We start from the raw sequence: 13,293 nt of genomic DNA on the forward strand, positions 1-13,293 counted from the left end.
TTTTTTTTTTTTTTTTTTTTTTTTTGTTATCGAAGCCAAATTTTGGAAAGTAAAAGAATATAGTTTTTAAAATTTTGATTTTGGACTTTGGAATTTGGCTGAGAATTCAAATTTTTTCATATAAAGATGAAAACTACTATCAAGAAATGGGGAGTAAACAAGCACAATCTTTGAAACCAAAAACCAAAAACCAAATGGTTATCAAACAGGGGCCAAATAATTGTATTTATTTGGAGATGTTCTCATTGACATAGTCTTATTATGTCTGCCTTATTTGGAGATGTCTGCCTTATGCAGGTTAATTGATCAGGCATTAGGAAACGGAGTGAAAGTAGCTGTTTGTAGCACTTCTAATGAGAAGGCGGTATGCATTGCCAGGTTCTATAATATAGTTGTCTGTGTTTGTAATTTTCGGAAGATCATCTTTAAATGTTCCCTGCACTATATATGTTTTGGAGAAAGACATTTGATCTGATATAGCTTTACAGATATTTATTCTTACTATTGTTGTAGAAACTTTCTTTTTCCTCTAGAACGATGCTTTATATTGATTGTACACACTGCAAGAAAACTCTGGTGTTTGTAACTAGATTAATTGAAATATTGTTTCTTGCATCTGTTTATGATTGTGACAGCTGAACTTCATCCATTCAATTGTAGGTCTCTGCAATAGTATCATTTTTACTGGGACCTCAACGAGCTGAGCAGATCAAGATATTTGCGGGAGACGTAGTGCCTCGAAAGAAGCCTGACCCAGTAAGATTTTTTATCCCTCTCAAGTGTTGATTGCTAGGAACATATCTAAGTTCTACTTTATTTTAGTCTCGTACGTGAAGTTTTTACTTTATCATTCATTATTGCAACGGAGAACTACTTTTTTCTTTACTATTCCACATGGTCACTCCTGGAATTATGTTAGGCATCCATCTACTTCAGGTTTACTCAAATTTTTTGACTAGTTAAATTTTAACTTCAAAAGAAGTTAGTGCTCTGTAACCACTACAATGCTTTCTTCCTTGCAGGCTATCTATATTTTAGCAGCCAACACCCTGGGTGTCGATCCTTCTAGGTATGACAGCATGTTCCGTTGGCTGGCATGCATGAAAATTTGATAGGACCACTTGAAAAGTATCTTCTTTTGACAAGAGTAGTCTCATTTATGCAGTTTCTATTTTGTGTAGTTGTGTTGTGGTGGAGGATAGTGCCATTGGCCTTGCAGCTGCCAAATCGGCTGGAATGAAGTGCATAGTGACAAAGAGTGGGTGAGTTTCTCGTCTATGGCCTTAGTTTATTGGGACATATTCTTCATACTAGATCATGCCTTAGTTTATTGTGAAGATTCTCAGTTGAAGTTCTGTGCTTGTTTTGGTTATGAATTGCATTCTGTTCATTTCTTTGGCAGGATCATAACTAGTTGTCCTCCTTCCATTGTTTACTGTCTGCTCCTATCTGTAGTTATGGTTCTAAAACACATACGAATCTACCTTCTTTTCTTCTCCGTGATATGATGTTCGCGTTAATCCGTGTTTCAGGTACACGGCCGAGGAAGACTTTGTAAATGCAGATGCAGTGTTTGACTGCATTGGAGATCCCCCAGAAGAGCGTTTTGATTTGGCATTCTGTGGAAGCCTTCTTGAGAAGCAGTATGTTAGCTAAGACCATGGAAGCACCGTAGAAGTTCATATTTTTCACTCGCTGAAGACTGAAAGCTGCGCTCTGAGTGTTTGTGGAGAGATGCTAATCGTTGCTTCTTGGCTCAGGTCTTCGTATTTAATCTTATGTATGCCAATTTGTTGATATATCCTTGTTTTCCCCTCGTTAATCAGGACAGAAGTGATTTCATTACATTCGAATTCTCGTGCTCATCATGTTTCTGCACTTCTGCTTTCTATCCTCGTTATACATACAGTTCGTATGATCTTCAATCCTCACATAATTGCTTCAAACATCACTTGTAATCTACATTTCTTCTCAACCCAACCTGAAAAATATCGGTTTGTATACCCCTAGGCCACCAATCCAAAAAAATTCTAACCCATTTCAACACAAAGGGTCAACTTTGAGACACTTTTAGAGGGTTGAGCTACTCCTAAATGCACCAAACAAGCCAAAAGGTCCATATTAATAGCCAGAAGAAGTTATATTGAGCTTTTAGATACTTAAGTTAAGCCGTCATTTATAGGAAACTTGATGGAAATTGATGGAAGACACTCACTCCCTACTCTTAAAAAGGCAGGTTGCCTTGCGATGCAGCTAAACGAGTAAGTCCAAAAGTCAAAAGGTATGACTGAAGTCTTACTTACTTGGTCTAACTTACTATTCCTGGCCATTATATGATTGAATTTAAGCTAACTTAGGATAACTTAGGACAAGTTAAGGTTTCCATTGCAATGGGGCCAAAAAAATATACCTCCACACTCAAACTCTTCATCTCTAGGACGTAAGATTGACAACAAGGTCTAATATAAGGATGAACCAGCCAATATATCCATATTGACTAGCAAGTCGAAATATTACAAATATAATCACAGCAGAATCCCGTGAATAACTTTTAAATACTGTCCAGGGCATCAAGATGCTACAATTTTTTTAAAAGCTAAAATAATAAGAATTAAAAATGATTGATTTGTTTTTGTCACAACATTTTGTTTATTTGTTATTGTTTATGTGCCGACTTGTCGTTTCTTCCTTGTATTTCTTGAGCTGACATGGTTTGTCAGAACTATATTTTTTAATCTCGTTATTTCCAAAATTAAAAATTATGGAGGGACTGGGTCATAATTCAATTCAAAATTAGCAGCATTTATATATTAAATTCTAAAGAATTAATAATATATTCTGAAACCTATGGGCGAGAAGTAGTTATTGTTTATTTTATGTATTTATTTATTTTTTCAAACATTATATTATTACATTAAAACAGTTTAATATATGGGGCACTCATAATATAATTTCCATAAGGTAATGTCGCATCATAATTCACAATTCTTCAGTCAAAGGTCAAGCGTTGACTAATTCATTAACATTTTAGTTTATATAATCAGCTTCAACTTTCCGTAGCTTTAAATAAAATTGTAAATAATTACTCATTTTGCCGTATAAGAACACCCATAATCTGTCCAAAGCTTCTGTATTCAGAGGGGATGGCGATCGAATTTATTCAGGTGATCGCCGACGAAATAATCTCGCCGTCTTCTCCAACTCCGCCGTCGCGCAGAAACCTCAAGCTTTCGCTGCTCGACCAGATTTCGCCGTCCAATTATACTCCGATCATCTTCTTCTATGCCGCCGTTGAAAATCCCGGGGCCGATTGGTTTTCTGGAAGTCGTCAGTTGAAGAAGTCTTTATCGGAGATTTTGACTCTCTTCTATCCTTTCGCCGGAACTTTGTCAAGTGCTGGATATTCCGTTGATTGCAACGACAGAGGCGTTGAGTATTCTGAAGCACGAGTCGGTTGCGAGTTATCGGAAGTGGTGGAAAATCCTGATTTCAAAGTCCTTCATCGGTTGCTGCCGTTTGAGCCTTACGCCAATTCGGTCGAACCGGAGATCGGAAGAGATGTAATTCTCGCCGTCCGATTGAATTTGTTTGACTGCGGCGGAGTGGCGATTGCTCTGTGTATCACTCATAAGCTGGTCGATGGATTCTCCGCCACCGTATTCGTCAGAGAGTGGGCGGCCATCAATCGAGGAGATAGCGATCAGGTTTCTAAATTATCTCTCCACCAAATAAGATTTCAAAGCCCTAATTTCATCGATTCTCAGAAATCGACAGAATCTCAACATTTCTTTTTCAATTTTTGAAATGCAGGTTTCGGAACCCTTATTTGACAGTGCAAAGTACTTTCCGCCGAAGGAAATTCCAGGATTGAAGAGAAGCAAAGTTGTTCAAAACGACAAGATCGTGACGAAAAGATTCGTGTTCGACAAAGCAAACATAGCCGCACTCCGGCACGAGGCCGCCGCTGGATCTCTGGAGAAGCCGCCAACGAGAGTGGAAGCCGTTTCAGCATTCTTATGGAAGCGATTCATGGAGATAAATCCACATTCAGAACAAGAAAAAGTCTTCGCCGCAGTCCACGCCGTGAACATACGCGGCAAGATGGATCCGCCATTACCGCCGAGCTCCTCGGGCAACCTCTGGTGGTTCGCCATCGCCGTCGCAGAGACTGAAATCGAAAAGCGACATCAATACTTAGTGAACCAGATAAGAAACGCAATAGAAGAGATCGACAGCGACCTAGTGAGGAAGTTACAGCATGCCGGCGTGCCGTCGCATATGTGGAGCAAGATGGGGAAACACGGACACGCGGCGGGCGGAGAGGTGGAGTTCTGCAACTTCACGAGCTGGTGTAGGTTTCCGGTGTATGAAGCGGACTTCGGGTGGGGGAAGCCGTCGTGGGTTTGCAGTCCGAGCCGGCCGTATAAGAATGTGGTGGTTCTGATGACAACCAGAGACGGCGACGGGATTGAGGCTTGGGTAACGCTCAAGGAAGAAGATATGGAGTTATTCCAACGAGATTCCGAGTTACTTTCCTTTACATATTGCTGAAGTTATATATATATATATATATATACACATACATATTAACGTGGCAATAATTGATTGGAAGGATGATTAAGATAATATTTAATTTTTATATTTCAATTTGTATGATTTTAAATAGAAAGGTATCATCGTTACCATATGAAAAAATAATAAATTTTTTTAGTTTAAAATTTTAATTATCGTCCATTAGCAAAAGCTTATAATGGTAGTGCCCCAAATAATAATTAATAACTTTACGTACAAATGTTAGATCTAACCATACATTTTCTATTCTATATTGGTTAGATGCAGAGATTTGAAATTCATATAATTTAATAAAATAAAAAAAATAAAAAGATCTATATTCCTCATCATCTTCAACCTCCTTCTCGCTTCAGCAGAGAAGAAAAGGTTTCAGTTGTGATTCTGCATTTGCATTCATGGAAAATATCAGCGTCGAGATCGTTTCGAACGACGTAATCAAGCCCTCTTCTCCAACGCCTCCATCCCTAACTTACCGGGAACTTTCATTGATCGATCAAATGGCGGCTCCCACCTTAACGCCTGCCATTTTCTTCTATCGCCCTTCTAATCCCCAAAATCTTGCCGATCGATCTCTTAAAGTTCGCCAGATTAGGGCTTCTCTCGCTCGAACTCTGACTAGCTTCAAACACTTGGCGGGAACCATGGCGGAGAGATTCTATGTCCATTGCAACGACGTTGGAGTGCAATTTTTGGAAGCGAAAGTCGATTGCCAGATTTCGGATCTCTTGGACAATCCTGAAATTGGCGTTTTGCGCCGATTGATGCCAAGTGCAGAATCGAGAAATGGAAGCGAGTTTCTGCTCGTTGTTCAGTTCAGTAGCTTCATCTGCGGCGGAGTAGCGGTGGCTGTTTGTCTTTCGCACAAGCTCGCTGACGGGGCTTCCGTCGCGGCTTTTGTAAAAGCGTGGGCCGCCTACGCCAGAGGAGGTAACGAGTCTGTTTTGGAGCATAATTTTGATGCTGTGAAACTCTTCCCACCTAGAAAAATTCCAGGTTTCAAGCGAGAAATCCAGCCTTCAAAAGAGAAGATCTCAAGTAAGAGACTCGTGTTTACCAAATCTCACATAGCTGCCTTGAAAGAACTCGCTACCGGTGCTGGTGGTGGCTCCGTCGTGAATCCTCCATCGCGTGTGGTGGCTGTTTCAGCCTTCATTTGGCTACGCTTAATGGCTTTGGCTCGAAGGAGTCCAGTGAAGGCAAAGCTGTTTGGAGCGCTATATCCGGTGAACTTGCGAGCAAGGAGGGACCCGCCGTTGCCGGAAAATTCGTTTGGCAATGTATCCTGGTTTACAGTGGCAACAACACCTGTGGCGATGAATGAAGATCTACCTCTTCTGGTGGCCAAAGTAAGAACCGCCATACAAGAAATCGACTCTGGTTTTGTGAAAAACCTAGAAGATCCTGAAAAGTTGTTGAATCTGATGAAGCAATTGGACAAACAACGCTCCACCGGAGAGATCCATCTCTGGAGCTTCACAAGTATGTGTAGATTTCCCATTTATGAAGCTGATTTTGGATGGGGGAAGCCCACATGGGTTTGCAGTCCAAGCCGGCCTTTCCGAAACGTAGTAGTTTTAATGGATGCTTCTGATGGTGATGGCGTTGAAGCTTGGGTGAACTTGAAGGAAGAAGACATGACCATCTTCGAAAAGGACGAAGAGCTTCTTTCCTTTTGCTCAGGTTAGGTCTTCGTGTTATTTGTGTACTTTTCTTTCTGTCTTTATTTTCTGTTCTTGAAATGAAATCCAAATCCCAATCCATTTTTGCATTACAAACAACGAACACCTTCTTTTATTCCTGTCTCTGTTCGATGAACAGAACAATGTCAAGCATTCAACACTAAGAAATGGACAAACAAACAAAAAAAAGAGCTCCATGTTTTCATCAAATTCGGTCCCGAATTTTGTTATTTATGAAACACACATGGGTGCTGACCAATGCAATGAACAAGACAACCAACCAACAAGCGGAGTTTTTGTTTATTTTAGCATTTCCAGCAGGAGGCTGCAACAATGGGCTTAGACTTCCAACCAAGAACCAAACACCCCTTTTCTTCCACAACTGTGTAGCTTTCACTAGCCTTAAACTTCCCGATCCACTGCTTGCCCTGTGCCATTACTTTAATGGGTGCGGCTTGGAACCCTGCCCTGCTCATCCTCCTCCGCCATTGATCAACTCTCTCATGTCTCTCAACCCTTGCCATTCCCTCGCAGCTCACTATGTTCTTTATCTCCTCAGCAAAATAGAATTGCTCAATCTTAGCTCTTCTTGTGTCATATTTGGGCAACATGGCGTCCAATGAATCAAATATAGCAGAATAGTAGTGCAGAGCTTCCATGAATCTCCCAAGAAAAAAGGGTCCATTGTGATTTGAATCTTGCTCCACTAGAACCAGAGCCTTGGGGGAAAGGTCATAGATCATGCGAAGAACTGAGGTTAGAGCTCCTCTACTTTCTTTAACCACACCATGCATCTGAAAAATGCTGGTGATTACCAGAGCTTCACCATCGTGAAGCTTTATGTCTTGGGGGCGGAGATTTTCTAAGTTTCCCTCTACTGCTAACACCTCCACTTGAACTCCAAACTCTTCTGCGTGGGACTTCAGCTTCTCCCCCATCAATCTGTATCTGTTTACAGAGAGGCCAATGCCTGTGACACGCAGCAGCTGCCGGTTCGGACACTCGGCGAGGCTCTCGATGAGGCTGCGCCATTGATGGCCATATGGCAATCCAAACGCCATCCCCAAATCCAGCACATGCACAGAATTCTCTCCCTCAAAGACTTCCAATATTGAAGAATTGGCCACAAAATGCCCAAACTGGATATGTGGGTATATCTCATAGACCAGATTTAAGGCCTCCTCCTTTTTCTTCCTCTCAGAGGAATGGTCTGCTCTGCTCATCATGGGCAGCCCAAACCCAACATACCCAAGTGGCTGAACCAAGGCGAGGCGGTCGGCGAGGCCTTGGACAAAACAAGAAGCCACTCGCTGGAAGGAAGAGCCGAGAACCAAAGCATTGGCTCGAAGCTCTGATAGAAGAATCGAAGCATGAGACCTATCTCGGCAAGCCACAGCCTCAGCACATGCAACAAGAAGATGTAAAAGCCTCATCCCATCAGCACTAGCATCCTCCTCGGCCGCGCTCTCCTCTGCATTAATGATGGCGGCGGCGGCTTCCTCCACGGCCTCCGCCGCCACATAACGCTGATTGTAAGTCCAGATGTGGGCACGGAAGCCAGTGCTCAAGCTATCAGAGCTGCTGCTGCGGCTGAGGCTGAGGCTAGTGCTACCGTGGGCACTGCTTCCACCACCATCATCAATTGCGATCGAGTCAGGTTCAAGTTTGAATTTTTTGTGATGCCTGAATTCGTCAGAGAAGGAAATGACCCATCTGCTTGCAGCAGTGTCATCCATCAAGGAAAGACAATGGCGGCGGTGAGGGAGGCAGAGTTCATGGGCGGTGCCGCTGTGATCCACCACTTCCTCCGCTTCCTTTCTGAAGTCCGTGGAAAGGAAGCTGCCGCCGTCAGCGTCAGAAGCCATGGAGGGGGAGTGTGTGTCGTTTCCTGATGGAACTGAAAGGAAATTGTAAAACACAGGGTGAGGGCGATTGTTATAGCATTGTTGAGCGGAATTTACTAGGTTCCCTTTCTTTCTTTTGTTTTTGTTTCTACCAGAGGGCCGAATTGTGTGATAGAGATGGAGAGAATTAACATAAGAAATTGGGAGCATTGAGGAATTTTTGAGACAAGGTTAACTAAGAAGCTCCAAGTGTTTGGGAACCATAACGGTTGGTTGGTTGGTTGGTTGGTTAATACAGTAACTCCGACAAGAATACGTCTTTTTCTGCTTGCTTGGTGAGTCTATTTTATGTAATTATTTAATTCTCTAAGGCCCATGTAATCTCCTTCCTAGTCCTGGAAAAAAGTGTTCTTCGTGTTATTTCATTTAATTTTCTAGTTTTTTTAACATCATTTCTTTTTCTTATGGTTCAAACTTCTGTTCTCTATGGGAAATAAAATATATTTTGTAATTTTTCTTTTACTTATTTTCATTACAATCGAGTATATTTTCTCCCAATAGTCTCGACTTATAAAATATTAGCTGGACGAGCATCTATATTAGCATAGCTGGTAAAGTTAGGTTGAGTTATTTTTTTTTATTGATTTTATTTAAATTTTTTAAAATTGAAAATTCAGTTTAGTTCAAGCTTCACATCCCAACTCAATTCAATACACACTCATTATTAAGATTGTTACGAAAATTAAAAATATTTAATATTTAAATTTTATGTAATTTTAGTTATTAAGAAAAAGTTAAATAATTTGAAATAATAATCAACTAAATTTTCTGAGTTAATAATTAAAAAAAAAATTAATTCAACTAACTTGTTGGAGTATTATTTGAATAAACATTGTTTAGGTAGTCGTTATTCAAAAGTCATATTCAATTAAAGGCGTCTACGACATTTGCAATTGCGCGATTAAAAAAATATACTAAAAAAGACAGTTTTTATATTATTTTAAACAAGATGTCAAAGTACAATTAACTATGGTGATGCCTATTCTTGTTTGAAAAAAGTAATTAATTGAAACATGTCAGCAGAATAAGCATCAATAAAATTGGGACGATTTATTCCTTCATTTCTTTCTTTTATATCCCTATAAAACTTTAATACGAAACAAATTAATGCAATACACTCAACTAGTTTGACATTTTGAATAAATGAGAAGTACATGAACAAATTGAAATCAGATATAAGTGAGAGTAATCTTGAAGATGCGATGATTTAGAAAGATAAAACATCGTAAAATGACTCGGGTCGGGTTGATTTGTAGTGTGAATCAAAAACAAATTGAAAGAAGGAATTAGGTTTAAATATTGAAGAAGAAATATTTAAATACAAAATGTTGTTTATACAGAGGTGGTGGTAGATACCATTTGAAACGAGGATAAGAAAGTAATGGGAGAAAGGCAAATGGAAGGGTAGGAGTAAGTGAAGAAATTAAGGATTCCAAGGGCCGGCTCCAACAAGAATGCCTATTTTATCACTAACCTAATAAGAATCAAACCAATTAACTTCCTAAATGCTTTGGAAGTGTAATTTAATTGTATTTATTGATGCTTTGGAACCAGTCAAGTGTCTACTCAAAGGCCAACATCGAGCATAGGTCTACCACGACAACCCATTGTAAAGATTTCTTCAATCTAGTTGATAATCATTCAAGGTACAACTATCTTCACCTAATACACGTAAGTTTTGGAAAAACAAGGCTAGGCTGGAGTTGAAAATCAATCGAGTAGTAAAGCTATCGAGACACTCTGATCTGATCTGATCAGATGAGATGATAATGGAAAGATTGCAAACCTTATGCACCACAAGAATGAGATTGATTGTTCCCAACTTCTGAGTGTCTCAACTTGTCCTGCAACAGAACAATACATTGTTAGCCATGATCATATCAAATCAATAGTAAGTCTTGCCCGGCCACCAGAGTCTGCTTAATAATGAGGAGGCAGCAGATATCAAGAACACTAACAAACTCATGAACTGAACCAACAAAATGGAATAACATAGAATTAGCCATTCAGTTTCAATAATGAATCGAAATCATTATGTTTGGAGCAGAATCGGGATGAGATGAATAATAAGATGATAAACAAATAACTTTCATCGCACTCAACTCTATTTTCTGTACATCAAGTGGGAAACAAGTAGATGCTATTTCAGTTCCATGTAAATATAATTCCATTTCTGTCCGCAGACGCAAGGGGTTTCCCAAGCCCACTCCATGAACAACACAGAACCGAGGCAGTGTGCTCTTTCAGAGTGCTCACAATATCATGCTTTGATATTGACCAGACATGGACAGATCCATCAGCGGAACCAGCAGCAACATGGTTGTCATCTGGGCTGATGCAAGAACGGCTCCAATTGGAAGCTACTCTATTCCCAGATGCCCGTAATGTCCCGCAGACTTCCAAAGACCGAATATCGAATAAATTATGCAAGTTATCTCTCCCGCTAGTCAATATCGTATTGCCATTACGTGACAAAGAAAGAGATGTAACAGCAAGGGAGTGTCCAGCAACTTCGCTGAGCAATTTTCCTGTTTGGATATCCCACAACCGAAGATTTCCATCCATATGCCCAGAACAAATGGTCTGTCCATCCATGCTGAACCGAACTGCATTGCAATTGCTGGGGAAAATGAGGGTCTTAGTGCAGTAACCCTTCTGTAAATCCCAGATTTTGATGGTGCGATCATAAGCAGCACTCACAACATGTCGGCTCGAGATTTTGCTTACATCTACAGCACATACTTTGTCGGAGTGACCGGTAAGCGTATGGCGCACCCTTCCAGAACCAACGTCCCATGCATATAAGTTGTTTGAACTGCTTGCTGCAATCACAGATCTATTATCATGGGTAACTGCAAGATCAAGAACAGAACCAAGGCACCCATGTAAAGTGGAACTTAGTGATCCAGTATTTGTATCCCACACTTTGACGGTTCGGTCCTGCCCCCCACTGATCAACTTTCCTGAATTGTTTTCAAACAAAATAGTACCACAGCCCCCTTCATGCGCACGGATACTATGCTTGCATACAGAGGGTACGGTGGATTCTACGAAGTATTCAGCACCCTCTTCGCTCTGACGGACCACACCATCGACCTGTTGCTGAGCAAGTTTCTCTAAACCACTAGCCTTGAGTCGGTCAATCATATCTTCATAGAGTGCATTTGCCTGATAAAGAACAAAAGAAACTTACATTCACGTTTGGATTCTTGGATGGAATGATATCAATCACTTTGATAAGAAAAAGAAAATAGCTTAAATAATCAAGGTTCCTAGAAGGTTGGGAAGTAGTATGCCCGGTTCATCAGGTTCTACCACAGCAGGGCCCGATCATACTCAAAATCTGAGTAGGAGGGAGAATTTATTTCATTTTGGAAAACAAGAATTCATTGGCAGACATTGTCCCTAAATTGAAGAACTAACGATAACAAGTTTCCGCTTTGTGCATACATATTAACTTGCCCAAACTCAACAACTGAAAGGATAGGTCTACACATGAATTCATATGCATCTTTATTCAAGATCTGAGATTGTTAATTAGTTCAATAGTCCAAGTCAAGCAAGCAACGGACAGAAATGGATAGAAGTATAAACATCTACACATTGTGAAAGTAATGCATTGTTAATATCAACGAAGACAAACTCAAAAGCATGTTCAAACTCGGCAGTCGCTCAAAAACATCTGAGGCATTCTAGCATGAAGCATATCAAATGGACTTTTTCCATTTAATGCTTTAGATTATTCTATCTGAAACACTTACAATTCAGACCATGAACATTATTATAAACATCCAGGCAAACAAACTAAAAAAGATAAGCAAGACAAATCGACAACATCATTACGTGTTGAAGCATGTGAACGAAATCTACTCGTGGAGCATGATTATGATTCAAAGTTCAAATTAAGACTTCTTACCACTTCTAGAGCTCCTAGCATTCATTTGAACAATGACTAAATTCTAATTTTCAACCCATCGGAATTGGAAACAGAAAACAAAAACATAAAGAACCTCATTGAGGCGTTCTGCATCCTTCATCTTTTGCAGCATCCACCGGTCAATCAACATATTATTTTCAGCCTCTGTATTCTTAGCTTTAATCGTCATTGCTTCAAGCTGTGCTTTAAGTTCTTGGCTCTCAGATATAGCCAGTTCCATGGCTTTAATTTTCATCTCTAAGTCTGCCTTTAGCTGGGAGCATTCATCCCTGAAGCACGTAGGCAGTTTCAAACATTCATACAAAAACACACTGAACTGAATTCTTCAAACCAATACCCAAGAACCTGCCCAGAGTTATGAGTGAAAAGGGGAAAACCTGGCTCGAGTTAACTCCTGCTGCAGATTATCAATCGTCGCATCTTTCTCCTCAATCGAAGATTTAGAAGCTCGACCCTCAGCCACTTCCACCACAAGTTGCTCAGACAATCGCGATTGAGCCTTGTAACATTGCTGAAGCTCCAACTCCAGCTTCTCTGCTTTCTCTTTCCATTCCGAACTCTGGAAGCAACATAAACGGGCATACCCAAACACAAGGGGATGTTCATAGAATCAAATGATCGGAAGTAATCAGAGCAAGGGGAAGAAGTTTTACAAAGTGCGCAACAACGAGAGGTCGTAATTAGGTAAATTTTGATTAAAGATGACGAAATTAAAATGCAGGGAAATTGAAATCAAAATGAAATTCAGAGAGAACAGGAAACCTGCGATATGATGGGCCGAGAGAGAGCGAGAAAAGCGGGAGCATGCGCACCTTCTTCAACTAGATGGCGTTGGCGCAGCGCCCTGAGAGCGTGCCTGATCGCATTGTTTGCTATCTCGTTTGGGGACATGATCATAGTCGATTGCCCTCTGCAAAAACCTACTTATGAATTATGAGTGATCGAAGCAAATGAGAAACAGAATCATTTCGCCCTCACCCCATTTGAATTACAAATAAAGCAAAATCCTCACCCTAATTTTTGCAATTCCTTATCTTTTCGCCCAACAAAATCAACAAATCAGGGATCTTTCCTTTTCGTTCAAAATCAAACTCTTCCAATAAAACGTTTTCAGATTAACCAAAACATAAAAATTGACTTTAGAGACCAGAAAAATCTTCTCAAGACGAGCGATAACTAATTATATGGTGAAAATGAGTTG

General features: G+C 40.3%; 5 protein-coding genes across 6 annotated transcripts in view; 3 read left to right on the forward strand and 2 right to left on the reverse strand.

The window, feature by feature from the left end:
* LOC111432189 (CBBY-like protein) overlaps positions 1–1,931 on the forward strand; it is a 3,690-nt gene extending 1,759 nt beyond the window's left edge. The window contains exons 4-8 of the mRNA XM_023069039.1: positions 298–364; positions 661–756; positions 1,023–1,069; positions 1,182–1,262; positions 1,533–1,931. Of these exons, the coding sequence (XP_022924807.1) occupies positions 298–364; positions 661–756; positions 1,023–1,069; positions 1,182–1,262; positions 1,533–1,656 (415 nt within the window). The 3' untranslated portion in view covers positions 1,657–1,931. The remainder of the gene's footprint in view (positions 1–297; positions 365–660; positions 757–1,022; positions 1,070–1,181; positions 1,263–1,532) is intronic.
* Positions 1,932–2,966: 1,035 nt separating this feature from the next.
* LOC111439839 (vinorine synthase-like) lies at positions 2,967–4,606 on the forward strand. Its single transcript, XM_023077323.1, has 2 exons — positions 2,967–3,704; positions 3,811–4,606. The coding sequence occupies exons 1-2, from the start codon at positions 3,144–3,146 to the stop codon at positions 4,549–4,551; spliced, it is 1,302 nt and encodes a 433-aa protein (XP_022933091.1). The 5' UTR covers positions 2,967–3,143; the 3' UTR covers positions 4,552–4,606.
* A 253-nt stretch (positions 4,607–4,859) lies between these two features.
* On the forward strand, positions 4,860–6,671 carry LOC111434048 (vinorine synthase-like). Its single transcript, XM_023071344.1, has 2 exons — positions 4,860–6,252; positions 6,391–6,671. Exons 1-2 carry the CDS (start codon positions 4,968–4,970, stop codon positions 6,486–6,488), a joined length of 1,383 nt encoding a protein of 460 aa, XP_022927112.1. The 5' UTR covers positions 4,860–4,967; the 3' UTR covers positions 6,489–6,671.
* On the reverse strand, positions 6,557–8,364 carry LOC111434040 (DELLA protein RGL1-like). Its single transcript, XM_023071338.1, has one exon. It carries the CDS (start codon positions 8,303–8,305, stop codon positions 6,557–6,559), a length of 1,749 nt encoding a protein of 582 aa, XP_022927106.1. The 5' UTR covers positions 8,306–8,364.
* A 1,761-nt stretch (positions 8,365–10,125) lies between these two features.
* On the reverse strand, positions 10,126–13,282 carry LOC111438717 (autophagy-related protein 16). 2 transcript variants are annotated; one of them, XM_023076574.1, is made up of 5 exons: positions 13,105–13,282; positions 12,855–13,002; positions 12,470–12,651; positions 12,166–12,361; positions 10,126–11,323 (listed from the first exon to the last, which is right to left on the reverse strand). In XM_023076574.1, exons 2-5 carry the CDS (start codon positions 12,987–12,989, stop codon positions 10,301–10,303), a joined length of 1,536 nt encoding a protein of 511 aa, XP_022932342.1. In that variant the 5' UTR covers positions 12,990–13,002; positions 13,105–13,282; the 3' UTR covers positions 10,126–10,300. The 2 variants fall into 2 exon arrangements, with proteins under 2 accessions (XP_022932342.1, XP_022932333.1); XM_023076565.1 differs by having other exon boundaries at positions 12,855–13,012.
* Positions 13,283–13,293: the final 11 nt, after the last annotated feature.

This window comes from Cucurbita moschata, unplaced genomic scaffold (assembly GCF_002738365.1).
Source record: "Cucurbita moschata cultivar Rifu unplaced genomic scaffold, Cmos_1.0 Cmo_Scf00003, whole genome shotgun sequence".
In the NCBI taxonomy this organism is placed as follows: domain Eukaryota; kingdom Viridiplantae; phylum Streptophyta; class Magnoliopsida; order Cucurbitales; family Cucurbitaceae; genus Cucurbita; species Cucurbita moschata.